This window comes from Microplitis demolitor, chromosome 1, assembly GCF_026212275.2.
Source record: "Microplitis demolitor isolate Queensland-Clemson2020A chromosome 1, iyMicDemo2.1a, whole genome shotgun sequence".
Lineage (NCBI taxonomy): Eukaryota > Metazoa > Arthropoda > Insecta > Hymenoptera > Braconidae > Microplitis > Microplitis demolitor.
This window is the reverse complement of record NC_068545.1, coordinates 884,645-908,542: the sequence shown is the minus strand read 5'-3', so window position 1 is coordinate 908,542 and position 23,898 is coordinate 884,645. Positions and strand designations below refer to the sequence as shown.

At 28.5% G+C, this 23,898-nt stretch overlaps 2 protein-coding genes across 6 annotated transcripts in view; one reads left to right on the top strand and one right to left on the bottom strand.

Annotated features, from left to right (window-relative positions):
* Window positions 1–23,898, bottom strand: part of LOC103569956 (uncharacterized) — a 74,534-nt gene that overhangs the window by 7,606 nt on the left and 43,030 nt on the right. For 4 of the 5 annotated variants that reach the window (XM_053742746.1, XM_053742745.1, XM_053742747.1 and 1 more), the window contains 4 exons: window positions 15,856–16,093; window positions 15,361–15,548; window positions 14,374–14,609; window positions 13,869–14,169 (listed from right to left, as the gene is read on the bottom strand). In XM_053742746.1, the coding sequence (XP_053598721.1) occupies window positions 13,869–14,169; window positions 14,374–14,609; window positions 15,361–15,548; window positions 15,856–16,093 (963 nt within the window). The remainder of the gene's footprint in view (window positions 1–13,868; window positions 14,170–14,373; window positions 14,610–15,360; window positions 15,549–15,855; window positions 16,094–23,898) is intronic. The other variant, XM_053742748.1, reaches the window with a different exon arrangement.
* On the top strand, window positions 6,950–10,654 carry LOC103569947 (out at first protein). The gene is made up of 3 exons (XM_008547514.2): window positions 6,950–7,292; window positions 7,833–7,946; window positions 8,350–10,654. Exons 1-3 carry the CDS (start codon window positions 7,197–7,199, stop codon window positions 9,034–9,036), a joined length of 897 nt encoding a protein of 298 aa, XP_008545736.1. The 5' UTR covers window positions 6,950–7,196; the 3' UTR covers window positions 9,037–10,654.

Sequence of the window (23,898 nt, the reverse complement as noted above, 5' to 3'; positions counted from 1 at the left end):
CTAGACTTTTCTACTGATTCTCTTGCGGTTTATATTTATCAGTTTTAATCTCTATCTCTCAATCAATCTCTGCATTATCACCCGTACAAATTACTATGCTACACATTTACTGTACCCTATTTTGTATCCTTCCACTTCACTCTAGGTCGATGCCGTTATAAATGATTTCTTGTTATCGACAGGAAAGTTAACGTTTATTTTTCCGTCTGCTATCACTAACAAGCCGTTTTTTAACGTCGGTTTGTTAACATTTAAATATTAAATTTTTTTTTTATGATTAATCATTTTAATTAACTGAACTTTCGATTGAATTTTGCTTGGAATTTTTTCGAAAAAAAAATCTTTACTACAATAACTTTTTTTTTTTTTTTTTTTTTTTTTTTTTTTTTTTTTTTTTTTTTTTTTTTTTTTTTTTTTAATGATAATAATAATGATATTAGTGAATAGTTGGGAGTATGAAATCAATAAGGAGCTACACTGCAGTTTAGTTAGCGAGGTCGAAACAAAAGAGAATATATTATATATATATATATTATGTACATATGTGAGAGTAAGAAGATAAAATGTCGTATTGGCATTAATTCAATTTTTTTGTTCTGTCAACGATTAATGTAAAAAAAAAAAAATTAATATGAGAGCAGAAAGAAAATAAGAATAGAGGGATCAAGAAAAATAAAAAAAAAAAAAAAATGAAATTATTATCATGGCATCACGAGATAAATGTAATAAGTCGAATTCTCCATTGACGCTGGCAGTATAACCGAGCCGTGTCCTTCGACGGCGACAGTTTGCCCTTGACACATGCGTGGGCACTGGCATTACGTTTCATCACTTGGGGGATTACAATAACAACTTTACGAGATACCTAACGTTCTTTCAGTCTGGGTACTAACTATAGGACAAGATCTACAAGTCCACCTTTATTTATAATTTTATTTTTATCCTCGTCTTTATGTTTTACTGTTACCCACAATAATTCTTCAATTAATTCGTTAATTTGTCCTGTAACATGATAAGTCATATCTGACGTTAAGTTAAACATCGAAAATAACTTTTGTATCAATTATTTGTAGGTTCAATTAAATGCTCGTAATTTTGAGTTTATAGATAATTGGATATTAATTCATTTTTATTACTTCTCATATATATGTTATTTTATTTAATTCAATGACGTTATTGACGTAATTATTTTATTCGAAGTAATTGACCTTTTATTATTATTATTATTATTATTATTATTATTATTATTATTATTATTATTATTATTATTATTATTATCATTATTATTATTATTATTATTATTATTATTATTATTATTATTATTATTATTATTATTATTATTATTATTATTATTATTATTATTATTATTATTATTATTATTATTATTATTATTATTATTATTATTATTATCAATACTATTACTTTTATTATTAGTATTATTGGTCGGGAAAGGTGGGGCAAAATGGGCCCTTAAATTTAAGGGGTCCATTTTGCCCCCTTCCCCTATTATTATAATTTTTTTTTATGTCGTAATAATAATAATAATAATAATAATAATAATAATAATAATAATAATAATAATAATAATAATAATAATAATAATAATATAAATGATGATTCATATAATCTCGTATCTAGGTTGTATGTGATAATAAATAGGAAATAATGCAATAGACACATGTGAACATATATGTATATATATAGTCTGAATATAGATGCGAAGATGAACAAGAAAAGCTATTCGGATCAATATTGACCAAGTGAATAAAGAATATACTTTTAAAATACATTTTTTTTGTCCCTTAAAATAAATCTAATTTAATATTTAATCATTACCAATAATAATCAATTAAAAATAAATTTATATTGCCTGAATTGAGTTCTATTATTAGCACCAACTATTTTCAATTTTTTTCAACAAATTTCGGTTACAACAACTAAAATAAACATACCTAAAATTAATTAACAACGTAATAAAAACTTTTTATTGCCCGAGTAAATTAAAATTTTAATATTTAATTAGACGTAAAGTTTGAAAAATACTGAGCTATCGTTTGGGTTAATTTAACAACAGGGTAGTTGTTAAATAAATTAAATATTTTTGTTTTCATTATTCAAATGTGTTTAATGATTTAATGCTCGAGCGAGTGGATATAGAATCTCAAAGAAGTGATTACCGCCTCATAATCACCGGTTTACTATAATTGTTTTATGTAATTGTCTAATAATTGCCGACGGTAAATTAATTACTCCCTTGTATTTGTTTGCGGTCTAGAGAAATTTTAGAACTTTCATTAACTTTTTTTTTAATCAAAAAAATTAAAAAAAAAAAAAACTTATTATTAGAAGTAATACTCCCAATAAGCCGATAAAGTCTGAGGAACTTCAAATTTATGGTATTGAATAAAATAAAAAAAACTTGGGTGAAAATAAATATAAATATAAAGTGTGCAGACGTTGATGGTTTAATAAAATAAAGTTTACCAAAGAACGTAATGTATATGAAATATAAAGGGGAATGAAAAAAAAATCTCTTTAATAGGTCACCTTCTCAAAAGATCCCTTACTAACAAAAAAAAAATTAAGTATTCTAGTAGGGCTTCTACTCACCCCCATGTGACACAAATTCCAAAAAAATCGATCATAAATTCTAACACCATTAATAAATATCTATTTCAGTCTTGTATTTATTTTTAAAAATTTTCAATATCTATTTTAAAACTCTATTTTTAAAATTCTGTAAAATAATCATCATAAATAAGTTTTAATTATTTTAATTAGTGACTACGCCTTTTTATGTTTTTGTAAAAAAATAATTTAAACTTTTTTCGAGGTAAATTTATTTCATGAATTATTCGTGTTAAAAAAAAAAATGTCAAGAAATATTTTATATTTTTTTTAATTTAATATTTTTTGTATTTTCGGCGGCAAAATAAAATTTATTTTATGTCTTTCACTAACAGTTCAATTACAAGTAAAAATAAAAATAATTAACCCCTAGGCTGACAAATTAATAGAAATATTTTTTAAAAATTTTTATTTACACTCCAAAAATTTTTGCTGCCTTTTTTTTAGTCCAATGCATTCAATTAACCAGCGTATAATTTTCAATTAAATGAAATGTAAAAAAAATTTATGAACAATTACCCCATCTTTTGAAATTTGAATTTTTACACCGGAGTTGAAAATATTTAAAAATTTTTTACTCGAAAATTTTTAGGTCTAAAAATGAGATATTTTTTTTTAAGCCTGTAAATATATGAGATTTGAAAGTTAAAATCACAAAATATACAAAAAAAAAGTATGTCAAATAATTGACTTTATTTAAAAAAATAAATGTAAAATGAGTTAATAAATGTACGAGAACAAAGTAATAAATTGTAAGCTATTATAAAAAGATAAAATAAATGATAATGAAAAAGTATATAAAGTAAAAAAGTACAGAGCAGTAACACGAAATGTATCATCATCATTTATGGAGTAAAATGTTTCAATTTATTAAGCTTTGATGTCTATTCCTACTTATCCAAGACACTTTTCTTTTTATTGTCCAACATTTACACACAGCCATACATACATACATACATATATATGCTCTATATATATCATACATTGATGCACTACACGACACTAGGTGAGCTTGAGGGCGGAGATAGTGCTTCAGCTTAATTGGCATGGATTCTAGAAGACACTTGAAAATCTCGACATTACAAAAAAATCGATACCCGCTTTTCGGAATATGATTTTCCTCGATGAAATCCAAAAACACCCTCCCCGCCCACAAAATACAACACTAAGGAAATATATAAAAAAAAAAAAATAACCAATTTCTGTTTGAAAAATAAAAAACTCCCACGGAAAATTATTTATAGACAAATGTTTTATTTTAAAATGTCTTTAATACAAATCAAATAGTCGTACAGAACCATCATCGATCGGTTTGACCCCACAGTAAGAACCCACCCAACATGATAATTTACATTGAAGTAAAATAATAAATATTAGACTCCAAATAAAAAATTACTATGGAAAACAAAATTTTGTTAAAATGTTTTTTAAAAAAAAAAAAAAAAACTTGGGCGGGAATTTTAAAAATTCAAATTTGAAAAAATACTTATAGGAAACTCGTACTTACTTAGTCGTTAGATAGTTAAAAAAAAATGAGTTTGAATTATTTGTCCACGTTAACGAGAACGTGGAAAAAATCACAGAACGTTTTTTTTTTAAAAAAAGTATAACTCCACTTTAGCACAAATCGACTACTAGTAAATAATAATAATTTGTTTTTTTACAATACTAAGTATTAATTAATTAGTATTAAAAAATGTTATCTTTCATAAAGAAAGATGTGTTATCGGTGTATATTATTGTAACAAACACATTTCTTAAGATAAATTTGTTTTTTAGCAAGCACGTCAGTGTAACGCACGGAAAAATGTATCCGTTATCACGGTGCTCGAGTATCAATGCTCGGTGTCGGAGGGTGATGGTGATGGTGGATGACGATGGTGCACGAGGGGATGTAGAGTAAGAGGAGTGTAGGCAAAGAGGGATCACGGTTCCACTGCGCTTGAGCATTATTTTCTTGGTAGTAGCAGCCTAAAAGATGGCTGCCGACGTCGACGAGAACGGAGGATCGATAAAACGACCAGTTACGTTTTCCTGCCAGCTCGTCAATGTAATGTTTCTACTTGTACATGTGCATTAACATATATCTCTACATATCTACATGTATATGTACAAGTACGAGTACAGATAATACTTTAAATATATCGACTCCATTTGTATGAGCATAGAAACATACATTGGTAATTGTAATTATGATCAATAATTAGTCAGTGAGAATGGGGGCGGGCTGGAAATTAAAAAAATTTTTTTTTTCAAAGAATTTTCCAGTTTTCGTTTTTGCTGAGCGGCGAAGGTGCATCGGGTTTTGACAGAGAGGATCATGAGAGCTTTTTATCCCTGGCGTGACGATCGCCGGTAGGTGGTCGCAGTGAAGGAGGTGGTGGTGGTGGCGGTTTAGACGGAATTAATATCAGCGGACATACTATGGAGTAAATCTAGCGCATACACACAATACAACGAGACTTTTTTTTACAATGATGACGTAGGAGAGCTTTGTCGATGCCCTGGTCGATGGCCGTGACACCTCCGCACTCATCAGTATTCTATAACAACTTTTTGTATTTATTATTATTTTTTTTTAGCAGATTAATTGAAAGGATGATATTATGGTATTGGATTAATTAGATAATTTTCTTTATTTTAAATAAATAATTGATGTTAGATAAATTTGTTATGTAATTATGATATTATTTAAATTGAGCGGATAAGTTTGAGATAAGAGGAAAATTTTATTGATGTTATATCATTATAATTTGTATTCAAATTGCTTTCTATTATGTAAACATCTCTTTATTAATTCGCTTTACTGAGGGCTGATAATTTTTATTTACCTTCATATTATGTAATTTTTGTCTCAATTAATTTTTTTTTTATGTTCAAATTTTGATAAAAAAAAAAAAAAAAAAAACACAAATATTGATTAAAATGTTCGTTGCTAAGTTCATTGTTTACTTATCATTAGAAGCTTAAAAGTTACTAAGTCGACTGGCTTGTTTGTTATAGATTATATATTTACATATATGGTCATAGTTAATTTATGAAATAAGAAGAAGAGATAAAAAAATTAAGAGTATGAATAATTCCAATGACATTACATTGGAAGAAATATTTTTGGGAGGGAAAATAAATAATTCAAATAATTTATCGAGCAAAGAAAATGGAGAAGAAAAGTTTCCAAAATTAGACAAACCTTCTGGGGCTTCTGATCAAATTATATCTTACATCGATCGACCAGTTATGGATACCTCATTGCCGTATGTAAGTTCAATAAGCTCGTAATTTATTTCAATTATTTAAAATTTTACCCGCGATATAATTTAAAAATTTTTTTTTACTATTTAATGTATTTGTAATTTTGAGCAGATTCCCGTTTATACTCATCTCATAACTTTCGATCTTGAGCCAATTGAAAGACCACCGACTCCACCAGTCATTAAATTTTTACGATCTGAGCTACGGTATTATTTATATTTATTAATAAATAAAATGACTTTTTTCATTCATTTTTTTATTTATAGAACCGATACTCCACGGGGTTCTCCAGAGTCAAGAGGATCAAGTAAATTAGGAAAAGCTAATCATAAATAGATTTATGTCAATTACCTACGACTCATTATATATATATTTATACAATTTTTACCCCAAAAGATAAAAACAAGTACAAATTTTTTTACTACAATTCATCTTTTATTCATTTGAATTTTTAATAAATTTAGTTTATACTTTAAATTAAATTTATTACTATGCTTTGATAAATTATGTTATTAATAATATGATATATTTAATATATATAAAATTTAAATGACAAAATTATTTGAATTTCAAATAAATGAATTTTTTAAAACTTCATCATTTTATTTTTAATATTAATAATTATATATATATATATATATATATATATATATATATATATATATATATGAAGTATTTATAATAGAAACTCATAAATAGCAACAATCTATTTTTTAAATCTGTAAAAAATAATCAATAAAAAATGACACTGAGTAGTGGCGCTGTTGCGTTAAATTAAACTCAATTAAAATTATAATTATTAATTATTACAGTAATCAATTAACTCGAAATAAAACTTACTAATTAACCCATTGAATAAATTTAATTGTTTTTTCTATTTAATTAATAATTTTAACAATAAATTCAACTTTTCTCTTATCGGGCGAATTTGAATTTTCCCGCCATTGTTTTTTAAAGAACCCGAGCGCGCCCGAGTCGGATACGGAAATAAACGATGCAGAGTATTTATACAAGTAAAGTGTAAGTAAATTATTGTATTGTACACGAGTTAGTACAAGTACTAGTTAGTAGTAAGTAAAAGTACTAGTACTAGACCATAGACAAGTACGAGTACAAATGTTACAATGGACTATGGACTATGGACTGTAATAAAACGTGTATATAAATGTAACTTTTTAAATTTTTTAACTCGTCGCTAATGCGACTTTTTTTAATTCATTATTTACATTAATTACCAGTGATATTTGTACTATTTTTATTATAATTATTTAATTAATGGAGTCATACTGAGTAAACGAAAAAAAAAAAGTTAAATTATGAAGAAATTTGTAAAATCTATAGGAATTTTTTTAGTGTTATTTTATTCTTGCGGTATTTCTACGACTTTACTGTCAATAAACGTCAAAAATCAAGTAAGTTGATGATTTTTTATTTTTTTTATGTTCATGGAATTATTTGACAGCTGAAACGTCAAACATAACCTAGATCTTTTTTCAAGCTGTCATTTTTTTTATTTAGCTATATATATTTTTTTTTTTAATTGTAATAAATTGTTATTTGCTCATAATAAATTACCAGTAATTAGTAATTAGTAATTAATAATTACTAATTACTTGTAACTTGTCATAAAATTTTTAATAACTAAAGTTAGCCGTCTAATAATTTTTTGATTTTTTTTAAAACGATAAATTATTTAAAGAAAAATATTTTTTAAAATTGCACTTATAGTTTTTTGAATTTCCTATATGTGCATTTTTTTAGTTTTTTTTTTTTTGTAATTTAATTGTTAAAAGAAAATTCAAAAAATTATTGTCTGTCAACTCCAGGATCATAATTTTTATCGAGTGTTTTTTTATTTTTGTGACTGAGTATAAGTTTAAAAAAAAATATATAGATATATGTTTAGTTCATATCTTTGTATTAATGTTGACTATGAAAATTATTTATTGCAGGGAGGAGATGTATTTCCAGAGACAATTATTTCAAATGTTACTGAAGACATTATTACCCTAGAATTTCAAAGATCTGATGGAACTTTAGTGACACAATTGATTGACTTCAGAAATGTATGTTAACTCTTAATATTTTTTTTTATTAACAGAACTACGGTTTTACTGATTTACTTTACTGACAATTTCTATATAATTTTTATATTTTATAGTATTTTTAATGTCACTAAAATTAGCCGACTAATAATTGAATTTTTTTAATTTAGCGAATAAAATTATTATTATTATTTAATTATAATATTAATATATTGATTGAATTTATTAATAGAAGTCGCTGTTTGCATGATTACCCTATACTTTTAATACATGATACAATATAGCTGACGTCAAATAATTTTCAAATTTAAATATTTAAATAGTACTTTTTATCGATTCCCATTTTACACTATTTTCCATTTAAAAATAAAATGTTGTAGTCTATATTATTTAGGAGGTCTATATTGTGGTCTATATATTTTAGGAGGTACAAATAATAAGAGCAGTAATATTAGGGGAAGTAGAACGTGGACAAACTCAATTACAAGTAATGTGTTTCGTAAATCATTTTTCAAAACTGGACTTTATATCATCGGACGCGATGTCGAAACTCCGACAGAAAAATCCTGGGACTGTACGAGTCGCCGAGGAGGATCGCGGTTACACCAATTATACAATGAATCTGTTTATAGATATTAATAAGTCTTTAGTAATATCTAAACATATTTCAACATTTTGCTCAGAAGCCGCCGAGTCAACTTTTACTCGTAATCAAGATTTGAAACTCTGGATCCAGAGACCCGGTACCTCTGAGTCACTGATTATGACTGCAGTACGTAATTTTACTTTACCAGTGATACAAAATTATAATTTTAATAGTACTAATAATATCAATAATAATAATAATACATTAAATAACTCAATTTCTACATCGACACCAAAAATAAATTCAATAAATAAATGCGCAGATACGTCAAATTTATCTGTCGCATGTTCATGTTCACTTGAATTATGCATCGGTTGGTATCCATGTGGGTTAAAATTTTGTAAAAGTAAGAATGATGGTAAAAAAGTCGTGTCTCCTTATAGATGCGGTATTAAAACTTGTAAAAAATATTATATATTTAGTTATCAAGCTAAAATGAAACAGAATTGTCTGTGGGATGAATGACATTTACAATTACATTAATTAATAAATTAATTAATTAAATGAGGAACAAAAAATTTTTAACATTCTGTGCAATCTGAGCATTAAATGTTCACGTAACCATGACAAAGAACAAATGGAATTGATAATGAGCGTAATGCATTTCATTTAGTACACCAAAATTAATCAGCGCAAGAATTTTTAATCCCGAAATAAATTTATTGGCTTGGGAAAAATTTTTTTGTGAGAAAAAATTCTTGCGTTAAAAAAAAAACATTTCTGTGTAATTGTAATTAATCTTTTTTTTTTTACAAACATTTTTTAGATAGATTTTTTATTGGTCTTTTGTATGCATACAGCTGTGAGATTTATTACTATTAATCATATCACTATTATTATCAGTATCAGTATCAGTACTAGTACCACTAGCGTAATTACTAATAATTGATAATTATGATGGGCATATTAGTTTGTAATTGGCGAGTAATTAGTCTGGTTTATTTATAAACGGTTAATACTGTAGAGCTATTAGTTGATGAGTAAGCCACGCAATCGATCACTTAAAATAATAGTGATATAATTGTATAATTAAATTAAGTTCATTTAGTTGATTGTGAAATTCAATTTTTTTGTTTGGAGACAAATTATGGGCAATATTTTAAACAAGTGATCGACGTGAATTTGGCCGACATTTTGAATTTTTTAAAATTATATTGTTTTTTATTTTTACAATTAAATTAATTGTAATTTTTTTAAAATTAATTTGTAAATATATACAAAGCCAAAAAATAGTAAAATCAAATTATAGTCTTACTCATCAAATTTGAAAAATTTTCTCACATATTTATCAAAAAAAATTGCCATACATTCCATAAATTTTTTTTCAAAAATCAAAAGCGCGGGAAAATAATTGGCTAATTAGTGGTTCTAATTTCTAATTTTCTGAACATGCAGAAAAACAAGAACATATTTTCCATGACAAACGTTTTCGGGAACTCAGTAAAGATTTTCTTTAATGAAAACTTTTTACTTTCAGTCGATAACTTTTTTTTTCTGTGAAAATTTTTTCCTTATATCTGAATAGTGCTTTTAATTAAAAAAAAATTTAGCCATTATTAGCGAGCCATTTAAAAAAAGACTGGAAAATCTGTCCATTTAATACATATATTTATAATTTCCAGTTGAATATATATAAAATATATATCACGTACCAATTAATTAACTTTTACTAATAAAAAAAAAAACGTTAATTAAAAAATAATAATTCCAGTGATTTAATACTAATTTCGGTGACATTTAGATTTAATTGGTATTTATAATTTGGGATTGTCGACGAGCGAATTATGAGACTAAAAAAAAAGAAATTAACCAGTGAACAAATTTAATAATAATTTAGGTATCGCTTTGTTGACAATAACGCGAAAAGTCAATAAAAATAAAACAAAGTTAGTAAATAAAATTCTAAATGGAACAAAAATATATTGTACTATTAAATATATATAAATATATATAAAAAAAAGATAGCAATATTTAAAAGAAATTTGTAAATAATAAAAGTGTACATAGACATGGATTTAAAATTTTCAGGGATTTTTTTAATAGAAATTAAAATTTTACTGGAAAATAATTTTCTTTTATAAATTTCTCCAGAACGCATCTTTTTTTTTATTAATCACCAGTGAAAATGAACTATTATATATTATTAAAATAATTATAAGTATACACACATATATGTATAAATATATAAATATACACACGAAATGATTTATAAAATATATAAATATATATATGTAATAATGATAATTATAATAATTATGTAACAATTTTAGTTAACACATACAATGTTGTTGTAACTCATATATACATATTTTTTTATATGTCTTTAATAAAAATAATTGACAAAGCATTAATTTATTGGTGAAAATATATTTATTCATTGATTTTTATTTAAGTATAGATACATTAGTTTTAAAAGTCTGTTGCATACGTCGTGTATCAGTAACTTGTTAAAATATATATAATAATTGTCTAGTGATGTGTTACATCAAATTTTTTTATTAAAAAACAATTTATAATATATCTATAGTCGTAATTTTATTTACTACTAAATGCAAAAAAACTGGAATATTTTTACAGTAAAAAATTTTGTTTTATTTACAATTTAAAAATAGTTCCTTTTTTTTTTTTACATATTACAATTTTATTTTAATTTTTTTTTTTTTTTGTGCTCTATTTGAAAAAAAATTTTTTTTTGCTATAAAATAAATTCCGGGTTTTTTTTTTTTAATTTATAGAATCAAATTTGATTGATAGTAAAATTTAATTAATAATTGATGAGATCTATTTTTCTAACGAAAATAATAACGACAAAAATTTCAAGTAGATAAAATTGTAATTAAATAAAATATATATAAATAAATAGTGCGTTAAGAAATAATAGTGTCCGACACAATAGTATTGTAATTAAAAAATTAATAATAATAAAACCATACAATTCTTCCATTGCACATAATTTTAAATAACTAATAAACATCCAGTAATTAATATTATCATTAATATAAAAATATTAATAATTAATTATAGTAATAAAATTAAAAATTACCGCTAAATTACGGATTTAAGTATCAAATTTTAAAAATTATCAAAATTTAACCGCTTGAAATTTACAGTAACCGGTAAGTTTTTAAGTACTCGAAGTTCGTAAAAAAAAAAAATTTAGTACTTAGTAAGAAAAAATATGAACTATTTATCCACAAAAATAATTTACTCAACATCCCCCCTCCCATATTACCCCACTATTACAAAACCCGGTTATGAAAATCCCGGCGTAAAAATCTTTCCCACGTTAAAACTTCCGTCTCGAGATCAAAAGATTTAATTTTATCTGTTAATTCCAATGAAAAATTAACGCCTATGCAATAGCGACTAAATAAGTAAGGAGAGTAAGTAAAAGATAAAAATAATAAAAATACAAATACATCTTATCTTATACAGCATGAGAATTAAGGCAGCAGTTTTACAGCAGGAAACTGTTATTTCCTAAGAAGATACCGCGAAATTCGTTGGATGAGAGATCTAGATAGAGATAAACTACTGCGTAACAACAGTAATACAACAGTTGAGTACACACATAATATTACAGTTTACTATTATTCAGTACAGAGTAAATACTGTTGTACAGCAATGCAGTAGCAATAGTACACTGAGAGAAAAAAATATTTTCAAATCATTGTATTTTATTACTACAAGAAATTATGCCACTGAAAATTTTCAATCTAATATATTTTTGGCGCGAAAATTTGAAAATTTGCCAGTGTTATGATTCTACTCACAAGATCTCTACTCAAGGGAAGTAGCTACAACTCTACTCACAGTTTTTTTTACTCAGGTTCAACTCTACTCAGTTATATATTTACTCAGCTACTTATAAGATATAACTGAGTGAAACCTGAGTAGGGTTGAGGCTGAGTAAAGTTGTGAGTGAGTAGAGTTGTAACTACTTTCTTTGAGTAGAGATCTTGTGAGTAGAATTGTAACACTGCCGAATAGTGCAAATAAATTTTGATTCTTCGCGTTAGATATGAAATTAAAAATGCAATTTATTACTCAAAAAAATTTATTTTTACGAAAAGTATTTTTTTTCTCAGTGCGATTGAAATTTGTCTTCAAATCTCATTTCTTTAGCTTCTTTTTGTATTTTTTTTATGCAAAAAGATAAAATAAAAAATCTCCCTCATTTCCAGTTTAGTTTCGTATGACAATTAAACATATTTACGATTTAAATTAACTACTATAACAAGTTTTACGAACATCTGCTAGAATTACACTAAAATCATCGTCTGTTTTTGTCGATTGTTCTAAACTTTGATTGTGTTGTTGTTGCTGTTGCTGTTGTTGTTGTTGCTGCTGTTGTTGCTGTTGATGATTTTGCTGTTGATTTTGTTGTTGCTGCTGCTGTTGTTGCTGCTGCTGCTGCTGTTGTTGTTGTTGCTGCTGCTGTTGCTGTTGTTGTTGTTGTTGATGTTGATGAGCTTCTTGGTACTTGATCATGTCAACATTCTGATGGTATTGATCTATCGTGTGGCCAATGTTGACGGCAATGCAGTGGTTGTCTTTGTTGCGTTCGTCGACGATGCATTGATTATTGAGAGCGTCTAGTTGACTCGGATGGAGCGAATAGTACCTCAAGTCGCTTGCGTAATTATGATTGCTGTCCAGAAGGTTCTGCGACATCATGCTGGAGTGGGCGATACTCGTAGGGTGCGAGGGGTACTTGTAGTATTTTTCGAACTGGAGCTCCTGCTGATCCTCCTCTGCCACGGGCTCGAGGTGACCTAGCATGTGCTGGTTCGGAGCATTGTCTGCTGGGTAGTCTTGGTGATGGGACATTTGGTATCTGTGAGATACTGCTGGAATTTCTTTCTTTTTAGTTTTTTAATTTTTTTTTCTTTTGGTTGTTTGGGTGTGATAGTTATGTCAGTGTGATGCTGAGATAATTTAGAAGTGTTCGAATACCCGCATTGATGGTTTGAGAAAAAATGTTATCGTCAAGCAAAATTTTTTTTTGTTTTTTGATGAAATTGTTTGTCGAGTGTTTTAGGAAATGTGATGGCGAGTAAAATGAGTACCCACATCAATATATTTAAACAAAGTTCATAAAATGTATATATAGCGACATATTATATAATTGATATATTAGCTCAGCATTAGTACTTTTAAATATATCGATGTTGGTACTCATTCTACGCAGAATTTTGTCAGCTTTTCAAGTATGGTGGTCATTTTTAAAATAAAAAATTTTGACAATCATGGCTTAGTGTTTTCATGCACAATTACGTTAATCATATGTGACTTACTTGGACATTGTTCATTTGAATTTCTCATATTAATATTCTGCTGACGATTGGAACATTGAACCTGGTTATAATTATTCTCGACATTGGACTGCATTGAGTAGTTTGCGGTTTTTGATGACTGAGGATTATTATAGTGAATTGTTTGATCATGAGGTGAAGCAACAGGAGGGTAAAACGTCCCCGTGACTGATCCGACGTTGTCGAAACCAGACCGTAATTTATTACATGATACCATCATGCCATTAGCGATCCCCACCGCGGCGATGCTCGTTGTTTGCCTCTCGAAATTCAAATATCCAATCTAATAAATATTATAATTATTTTTTTTTGTTTATCAGTTAAGTGTATCCTTGACGTTTGTGTTTGTATACTCTATACAACTAATAATAATATATGTATCTATATATATTTATGTAAGTGTGTGAAGAAACAGTAAAGTTTAAGAGTTAAATGATAGAATTAAAATTTATTTCGGCGTGTCAGAATAATTAATAGAATGACTCACCGATTTCTTATAGGTCAAAGTATCCGTATAACCACCAGTATTCTGACAGGAAGATATGCTTGTGCCTCCGGCGTGTCCAGCGTGCAATTGATTGTCAGTATTCATATACGAGTAACGTTTACTTTGTTCTAGTAAATCGTTATGTTGTTTAGCTGAGCTATCCATTAATTCTCTCTCGGCCTCAGTGTTCTGAGAGGATTGAAGGTGTGTTCCATCTCCTTCAAATTTACACGTTTCTATATCAATATATTTATGTATGTCTAATCTAACTGTATTGTGTTATTTAATATTCATTTTACTTTACGTTAAATTCTTTAACATTTTTTCTGTCAACGGAAATATGATTCAATTTTTTAATGAAAAGGATCAGGTATGGGCACGGCTTTAAGATTGAAGTATTTGTACGGCCTTTAGATTTTTATTCTTTACATTTTTTACTTGTCTTTCATATGAAGAAAAAAAAAAAAAAATTTCTTTGCTGTTGACTTGCAATTTTTTTCCGGAAAATTGAGCCTTCAAAAAAATTGAAAAAATTTTTTTTTCATATTTTTAGAAAAATCAATTATATAAAATGAGTGATATAAATTTGAAATTAAAAAAATTTATTAATGATACAACTGACAGATAAAATATGAAAAAAAAAAAAAAAAAAAATTAATTAAAAAAATAATGAATAAAATCTGGATTTTTGAAACCAAACAAAATTTAACTGAAAATGTATTTTTAATAAAATAAAAAAAATTAAAATTTATTCGAGCAAATAATTAAAATTGAATATTTTAATCACCACTAAGTAATTATTTTTACAAAAAATATTTTTTTAAAAAACATAAAAAACGTTGACCTCAGGTTCAATGACTAAGCCGCTGATAAACTTTGTTTATTTTTTAAAAAATTGTTTGCGCAATTGTGTTGTTTCAAATAAAATATATAAATATATAAATAAAAGAAAATAAAATAATGATAATTAAAAAAACATAAAAGTACCTTCGGATTCAGGACTCGCAACAGGTGATATGTCAGGTGTATGAATAATCGGCGTATAAGGACTACCATAAAGAGAATTATTTTCAGACTTGTAATCCTGTATGCTCTGCTGCTGGTGATACATCGAAGAAATCGGTGAGTGCCCACCCCACGGTAGCTGCGACATTCCTTGATAATTATCCATCTTCCTAAACAATAAAACGGACGGGAACAAACCGACACATTAATAAATAAATAAATATATAAATAATAAATTAAATTAAAATAAATATGCGGGTAAAAAAATCAACTACTTGTTATTAATATTAAAAATATAAATATTTAAAAATTGATGGTAATTGACCGTTTGAAATAAATATTCATAAATCATTATTCCGATGCGCGTGTGTTGCTTGGACATGTCTGTCATTGTTGGATTTTATATTTTTTAATTGCGAGGTCATTCGATGTAAATTAATGCAATGGCATTTGTACTGGGTATCGATGTAAGCTTACGTGGAATGACGAGCTGATGCTGATGCTGAATTTACACTTGGCGTCGACCTAGATCCCGCTGAATTCGCGGCAATTGACGGAGGAGACGAAGGTCCTCCTGACAATCTTTTCGGCTGTTTTCTGCGTCTAGGCCGGTACTTATAATTCGGGTGCTCTTGCATGTGAATTACTCTCAGTCTTTCGGCTTCTTCGACGTATGGCCGACGATCTTGTGGAGTCAAACCGCGCCATTTTTTACCTGTAATTTAAATAACTTATTAAGAAAAAAAAAATTACACTTTTTTGGTGAAAAATTTTCAAATTCACACTAGAAAATTGATAAAAAAAAAAATTATTTTTATCACTGGGTAGTTTTTTAATTTTTTAATTTTTTAAATTAGAGGTCACAATAATTTTTTTTATCAATCCCAAGTGTGTAAAAAAAAAAAATTAGAAAAATGCTGACAGAAAATTTTTCATGCAAAAAATTTCAAGTCGAACCGACGGATTTAAAAAATGAAAATTTATGAGTGCAGGTTATTCTTACCGGCAAAGTACTGAGAGCATGGAATAAAATGATATAAAAGTTATTGTATATTATATATAATATATTAGTAGATAATATATGTGGACTGAGGACTGTGGATCTTAGGGGAGGTATATGAGGGTAATTGAAAAAATTATAAGTAAATCTTACAATCAAGAGCAGCGTACACTTTGTATAATATAATAAGTATACATGTTTTTATATGTTTTATATGTACATTATATTGTAGTCGTATGTAGCGAGCAGAGGTATAGGCTGCACATGTTGGGCTTATGGGGGCGTAGATATGGGTGCGCCCGTGCCTTTAGCCTGGGTACCAGCCACGGACCATTATTTCATATTTCACTTTGTGTATTCCAACTCTCGAGATCTTGGAGACGCTATTTTTATTTTTATTGTTTTAGATTTTAGGCAAAAAAAAATTTTTTTTATTTTTATTTTTAAAGAAACTGGGAATTAAATTTTTTTTTTATTTATTTATTTTTTTTTTGATATAGAAGTCACTTAATAATTCGATGAGGTCAAGAGTCGAGTGTTAAATAATTCAACAAATATAATATAATAAATATAAATAAAAGGTGCGCACACGTATGAGTAACAAGAGTTTAAAGGGAACTCTCGGACTGATTCATCGTCACACCCGCGCACTTTCGTCCCACCATCGGCAATGTCCTCGTTAGGTATTCTAATACACGCTGTATTTGCAGGGTATTTTTATAAAAAAACCTACAAAGACACTGGAGACGGGAACAAGAGAGTAACCCGCGTTGAGCTTCAACTTTAGAGGCGGCATTTTTATTTAATTTGTTTTTTTTTCTCCTGTTAGCACAACAATTTCAGCGGTTTTTGGAGCGTAAAAAATACCTCGCAGGTCAGGACAATTTTTAAAATTGCGTGTCATGACCTGGACAATTTCATACTTCTTTGACTCACATACATTTGCACTCATAAATAAATTAATAAATTATTTTTGTAAAATATTTAGTTTTCTTTGACCCAAATTTAGTTGGATTAAATTAAAAATTTTTTTGGCGCGAATTTCAAATTTCTCCATTTTTTTTAATTATTGTAGAAAAAGGAATTGAATTCCAAATGAGTAATCGTCTGCTATTTTTTGAAAAAAATTTTCAAGTACTTTTTACACCGCGGTTAAAGTTCGAAAATTCAAAAAAAAAATTTTTCGCGCTCTTTAATTTTAAAGTACATTCAAAATGTTTCGTAATTAAATTAAATGTCTTTAAATTTTTGTACCTATTAAAATGTTTTTCATGTCAAGAATTTTGAAAATAATTACATAATTTTCCGAATTTAATTGATAAATAATTTTTACTTGAAAAAAAATTATTATTGATAAAAATTTATAGAAAATAAAGGAATAAATTGATGAAATAAAATTATTAGTAATTGAAAATGCCAAATACTACTAATAGTCAGATGAACTTCACAAGAAAAATGAATGTTACGTACAGATAGTTCAAGTAGTCGTCACGTTTGTAAATGATATTTTTTTCTTCAGCTCTTAAGTTTAAAGTCGAAGGTTAAATGTTATGTAAAAAAAAAAAAACCAATAAATAATTAATTCTTTCCCTTGTCTCTTATTTATTTATATATTTTTTTAATGTTAAATCAATTGATTTTCATACATAAATAAATAGTGACATTTCCAGGAGCGAGACATGAAGTAGACATGAATTTAATTAACTGTGTACCTTTTGCACAAATTAACTTTTAGATTGAAATAAAAAATATTAAACATCTACATATTGATTTTGAGGAGGAATTGCGATACATTTCCAAGGAATTTAATGTCTGATGAAATAAATAAATGTAAGTAAAAAAAGTCAAGAAATTGTGTAAAAATAAGAAGATACGAGAAGCAGTGAAAGATAAAAAGATAGTTCTGCAACTGGAGAAACATCTACAGTTGACATTTTCAGAATCTCCGAGCTGAGTTTTCTGAATTCCAGGATCGACGCGCGCGGCCTTTTGCGCGGACAAGGAATCCCGCGTGCCTTAAGCCGATACTAAGAGATACTCGCGTGATTTACAGGTCGAATCTGGCAACTGTTTATGTATACCGATACTCAACTCACGTATGTGTTCACATGAGCCCATTTACTCTCTGACTCTGACTCTGACTCAATACTTGATAGTTGTGTAAAAGCCAAATGCATTTTCACATGTTCATTCATTTTTTAAATCTCAATACTTATTTTTTAAATTATTTGCATCGACTTCTAAAAATTTAACGTCAATTCATTTTTAAATTCTTGATTTTCAAAAAGTAACCCTCCTTCTGCCGATTTAAAAATTTTCAATTGAGTTATTTTTAAATTTAGGGAAAAGGGCGGGAATTTTTAAAAATTTGAATTTTATTTTTTTGACTTTCTTTAAAAGTAAGTATGCAAACTTCCAGGTCATGAAAAAAAAATTTTTTAGGGCTGGGCAAAACGGGACACCCTCAAAAAAATAAAAAATTTTGATTTTAAAAGAATTTAGTAAAAAATAAAAATTAACTAATTAAAAAAATTCTTCCAAGTATGTTAAATAATTTTCCTCATTGATTTATATATATATATATATGACTGTCGTTGTTAATTATAAGGAAAAAAAGTTGTGATTTAAATATGTAAAGCACATTGAATATTTAAGACGAAGCTGAGGTTTATTAAGAGGTTAAAAATAAAAGTACGTATGCTGAATATTTAAATAAAATGAGGAGAAAGATATCAATAATAATAGAGGTATCTTTTGGCGCACGGGTTTAGCGATATAACGGAATGAAGGAGTTGCAGACTGCGGGAAAGAGTATAGTCGGTATGGTACCGAGTATGAGATAAGAAGGCATAAAATAAGTTGAGAGATAAAATAAAATAAAAGGTAAGGAGGCTCGACGAAGAGGGTCCAATGCAACCCGCCCAACTTGAGTCGCCCACTGTCACCATTAATAATACGTCTCCCGTGCCGTGATGTATCTCATCTCTCGTGGCTCGTGCTAGCACCATTTCCTTTCCTCTATCTCTCACTCTTATATCTCATTTATTATTTTTTTTCTCGGGTTATTTTTGCTTTTATAATCCGTCTATTGCTATGCGAACTCGACGCTCCCGTATCGACGCACGCGAGACCGAGTAATGCAACTTTGTACACTAGGTGCGTACTTGTGACGCTCAATTCCATTGTAAAATTGAATAAATTATATGTTTATTTATATATATATATATCTATAGACGTGATAAATTCTTAAGTGTATTGTCAATTATTGTCACACGCATGCGCAGTTACTGAACCAATATGGCTGATTTATTTTATTTTGTCACCTGCGATTTTTGGTAGTCGATTATAATTAAACTAAGGGGCGTATAATTTAGGTTGAATTTTTTTCTGTCACAGAAAATGTGAATTTGAAAAATATGACAGCAGTTAATGAGAATTAATTCATAGTAAAAATTTAAAAATGAATTTTTAAAAAATTTCTAGCAGAAGTTGGCCGAATAAAATGGGATAATTTTTCAGGTACAAAAAATTTAAATAATAAATTAAACGCACTTGTAGTCAGTAAAATAATTTGAACGAAGGGAAAACGCGCAAACGCAAATTGCATGAAACAAGTAAGAATTTTCAATAGACTTGGCGTAATATTCGCGCGTCAAATCACCCGTGAAATTTTCACACTGAGCGCCAGGCGTCTTCTTGCCCGTTAAAGGGAGACTATATACATTTACGAGGTATTCTTTTTACATAGACATACACCCATACAAATATATAAAATATCAGCTCGAGGGCTTTAAGACGAACGTGTCTCGTGCCCCATGCGGCGCGTCTCGTCTCGATGTACATAAAACCCGACTTATTTTCCCTAAATACAATAATCCACCTTAGATATTCTCCTCCCAGGGTATTTCACACGCGAGATATTTTGCAATTTTTCATTCATTACATTATTTTTAACCCACTAAACACCGGCGTTTTCACATAACTATTTTTTACCATTCTATCCATCTCATCCTGAGTGACGCCACAACTGCAGACGTTGCCCAAGTACCTGCAGCTTGCCATTGTACATCCATTTGTTGCTCTATTACCTCCAGTAATTTTTCCTCGACAATTCGGTGCGTCTTTTCTCCATCGGGTAAAACTCTTGGCGCAGAAAAGCAAAGAGTTTATCCTCACTAGTCGGTTCGTCGCGTTCTAGGTGGGTCTAAACGTGTCGGTACAGAATATAAGTTAAGGGTGCGGCCAACTCACTCTTTAACTGACTCCACCTCATTACCTGGCATTCTATGCAGGCACCAGGCTTATTATTGCTTACCTCGTGTCCCGAGTTCTCTTATATCATTTTTATTCCTCTACTCTTATACATCATCATCATCATCATCATCATCTATTTCATCTTCTTCACTACTCCTACTTCCCTTCATCCCCTCCACAGGATTTTCATTTTTATTTTTATTTATGCAACTAAACTCTTTCGAACATTATAAATATATGAAGAAACGGGCACCTTGCACAAGCTTCGACGCAACGACGACGACTTTCGACTCCACCTCTTACTTTTTCTCTCTCTCCCTTTCTCTCTTTCTCTCTTTGTATATATAGATATATAGCATCCTCATTTTATATGTATGCGCAATTATTGTACCCGATCTTGTCTTATGCCGGTTCGTTACTGCCCCAAGATCGACCTAGCCGTCTTCTTTTCTCTTCTTTTCAGTCGCTTCGTACCTTCATACATCCGTACTTTTTTATTCCTTGCTTATAAGAATACTCGCCCCCTCAGTACAAACCTATCCGCGGGCTATTTATTGGCTCACTCTCTTTTCTATAATATACATACATATACCCCATATATATACATATATATAAATATATATACTATCTTACTTATAGATTACGCGATAAGGAATCTTTGTTTTGTTATTTTTAAAATAATTCAATATGTCAATTAATTAAAAATATATTTTTTATATATTTAATTAGACATAATAGCCATTACTCAAAGTACATAAATACATTTAAAAAGCCTATTATTTTCTTCTTAATAAGGACTTAATTTTTTTCTTTTAAATTATTAAATATATTAGTACGCGTAAACAAAATTAGCAAACTAACGGTAAGAAAAATTTTATTTTCTACAGAAAATTTGAAATTTTTAAGTCCAGAGTGATTCGATTGTAGTTTTATTAATTACGGCTAGTAATTTTTTATTGATAATTTTATTTTTTCCCGCTGAATTTAAAAAACGAATTCTAGTTTAGTCTTCAAAAGCCTCAATTTCTTTGATGTTTTATTTCCCGCCCAAAAAGTATCTCTACTGAGTACTAAAAATCCTCAATGAAAACTATGGGGTCTAAATAAGAATAATTTATCAATTTTAAATTCTAAGACCTCAAAGTCCTTAGCAAATCAAAAATCGTAATTCGGACTTTCAAAAATTTTAGATAGAAAAAGGAGGGGGGAGAATACGACGAATGAAGAGATTGAAAGGTAGATAAAATAATTCCTGTATGTTTTGAGTATTTTGAGGCTCTGATCCAGACTATGTACCTCTAGTTTAGTCCTCAGTGGTAAAATGGGCCGTAGCTTCTACTTTGAGGGCTAAATTAGGATAACTTTCCATCCTGTTATCAATCTTAAAATTTGAAACTGATCCTCAAAAACCTCATGAGAACTTTGAGACTTAAATCCAAGTTTGTTTTTTGACTCCAGAAGTTCAAAGTTCAATGCAATGAAAACTAAAAACCGTAGTTGCTACTGTGGAACTTCCTAATCAGTGGTACTAAAACACGATAAGCAGTTTAGTAAACCTTTTATTTAATCATTTTATTTTTTTTATTATATATTTTTTATCGTGACGTGTTATGTGTGTTGTACGTGATATACATGCTCCAGTGGACTCAACTCGGTACATTATTTGCTGGCACATTTGTCGTAGGTGGTCTCTACACGCGCTCCTATCCTCAGTCCTCTGTACACTACTCGTATGTACTTGTACGCGTGTCGTATAAGTAACAAACTGTCACGTATCATTTTAATTTATCCTTCGACTACGTAACAAGCTGATATTTCATTCTTTACATTATTATTCAAATTATTTTTTTAAAAAATTAATTTATTTGGTAGTTAATTAGTGAGTGATAAGGTAGGAAAAATAATCTAATTGTGGCTAAAGGGGTTTCCGGTATGACCTTGCTATGCCGGATAATTTAAAACGGGAGACTGGATGCAGTCGCATCTCCCTGTCTCAGCCCGCGGTCGCGGGTTCTCGCAGAAAATTACTCGGAACCGATCAACCGGAGAAAATTACCTCCCGATCTTGCCAATCTCTGGTATCTTATTGATTTTTCATTAGACAGACGAATGATAGACGAGACTAAACTCGATGATGCTCCTGATATCCTATCGATAACTAGTCTAGACGATATTTTTTACAAGATAATAATAATAATAGTTGTTATTATTATCATTTATTAAGCTTGCCGGTTAGTTATTCGATTAAACTTGACCCTCGGCTTCTTACTCATTTTTTGCATTTTTTAATAACTTATGGTAATTTTTTTACGCTCGTTCAAACAGTCTTACTCACTTACTCAATTTTTAAATCTTTCAAAAATAAAATTATTTTTTATTTTTTAAATAGATTGTAATTTAAAAATTTTAATGTCCCAATTACTGACAGAAAAAATTAAAAAAAATTTCTAAACACCAAAATAAATTGACATTCGATAGTTTCGGAGCCTAATCTAGATTTGTCAGATTTTTCAAAAATTGGGTATTAATTTTTAAAATTTAAAATTGCAGTTCTCGCTACGATTGAAATTAATAAAAATTTCATATTAAAAAAAAAAAAAAATGAAAAAAAAAAGTAAAAGGAAAATGAGTATAACGGTTGGCATGTAGATGATTAATAAAAATGCACGAACACGCGTGTCGCCGGATATAAGATCCAATGCCGAGACTCGAACGTATCATGACAAGTTCTTTTGGTATAACTTCGAAAAAAATTTTTAAAATTGCAGACGAAAATTCTGTCACATCCCCCTACTTTGTCAAAATTATGCCCATGAATTAATATTATCTCTACAGAAAATTTCTTTTAAATTTCATCAGCGATTTTTTCAGCCTTAAAAAAATTTTTTCATATTTATATTTATATATAAATATAATTATAAATATTGATGGTGGCAGTGACGGACGAAATGAAACGAGAAACTGTAGGAAATAAACCGACGCGGGTCAGCGTTTAAGACAAGCATATACATTATTATAAATATATATTTATATTTATATAAATCGACGTATGGCACGTGCATGAATATGTAGGATGTCTGCTAGCAAGTAGTTACGAGAAAAAAAAATTGATAAAAGTAAGACGGTGTAAGTGAGGAAAAAAACGACAGCAAGACTCAAACAGAGACAGAGACAATAAGGTAAATTAGCAAGTGCAAGACAAAGAAAATCAATGAGCTGTACTGAGCACTCGGCTTGCATAGCAATCGCGTGGCCGCGTCATGCCA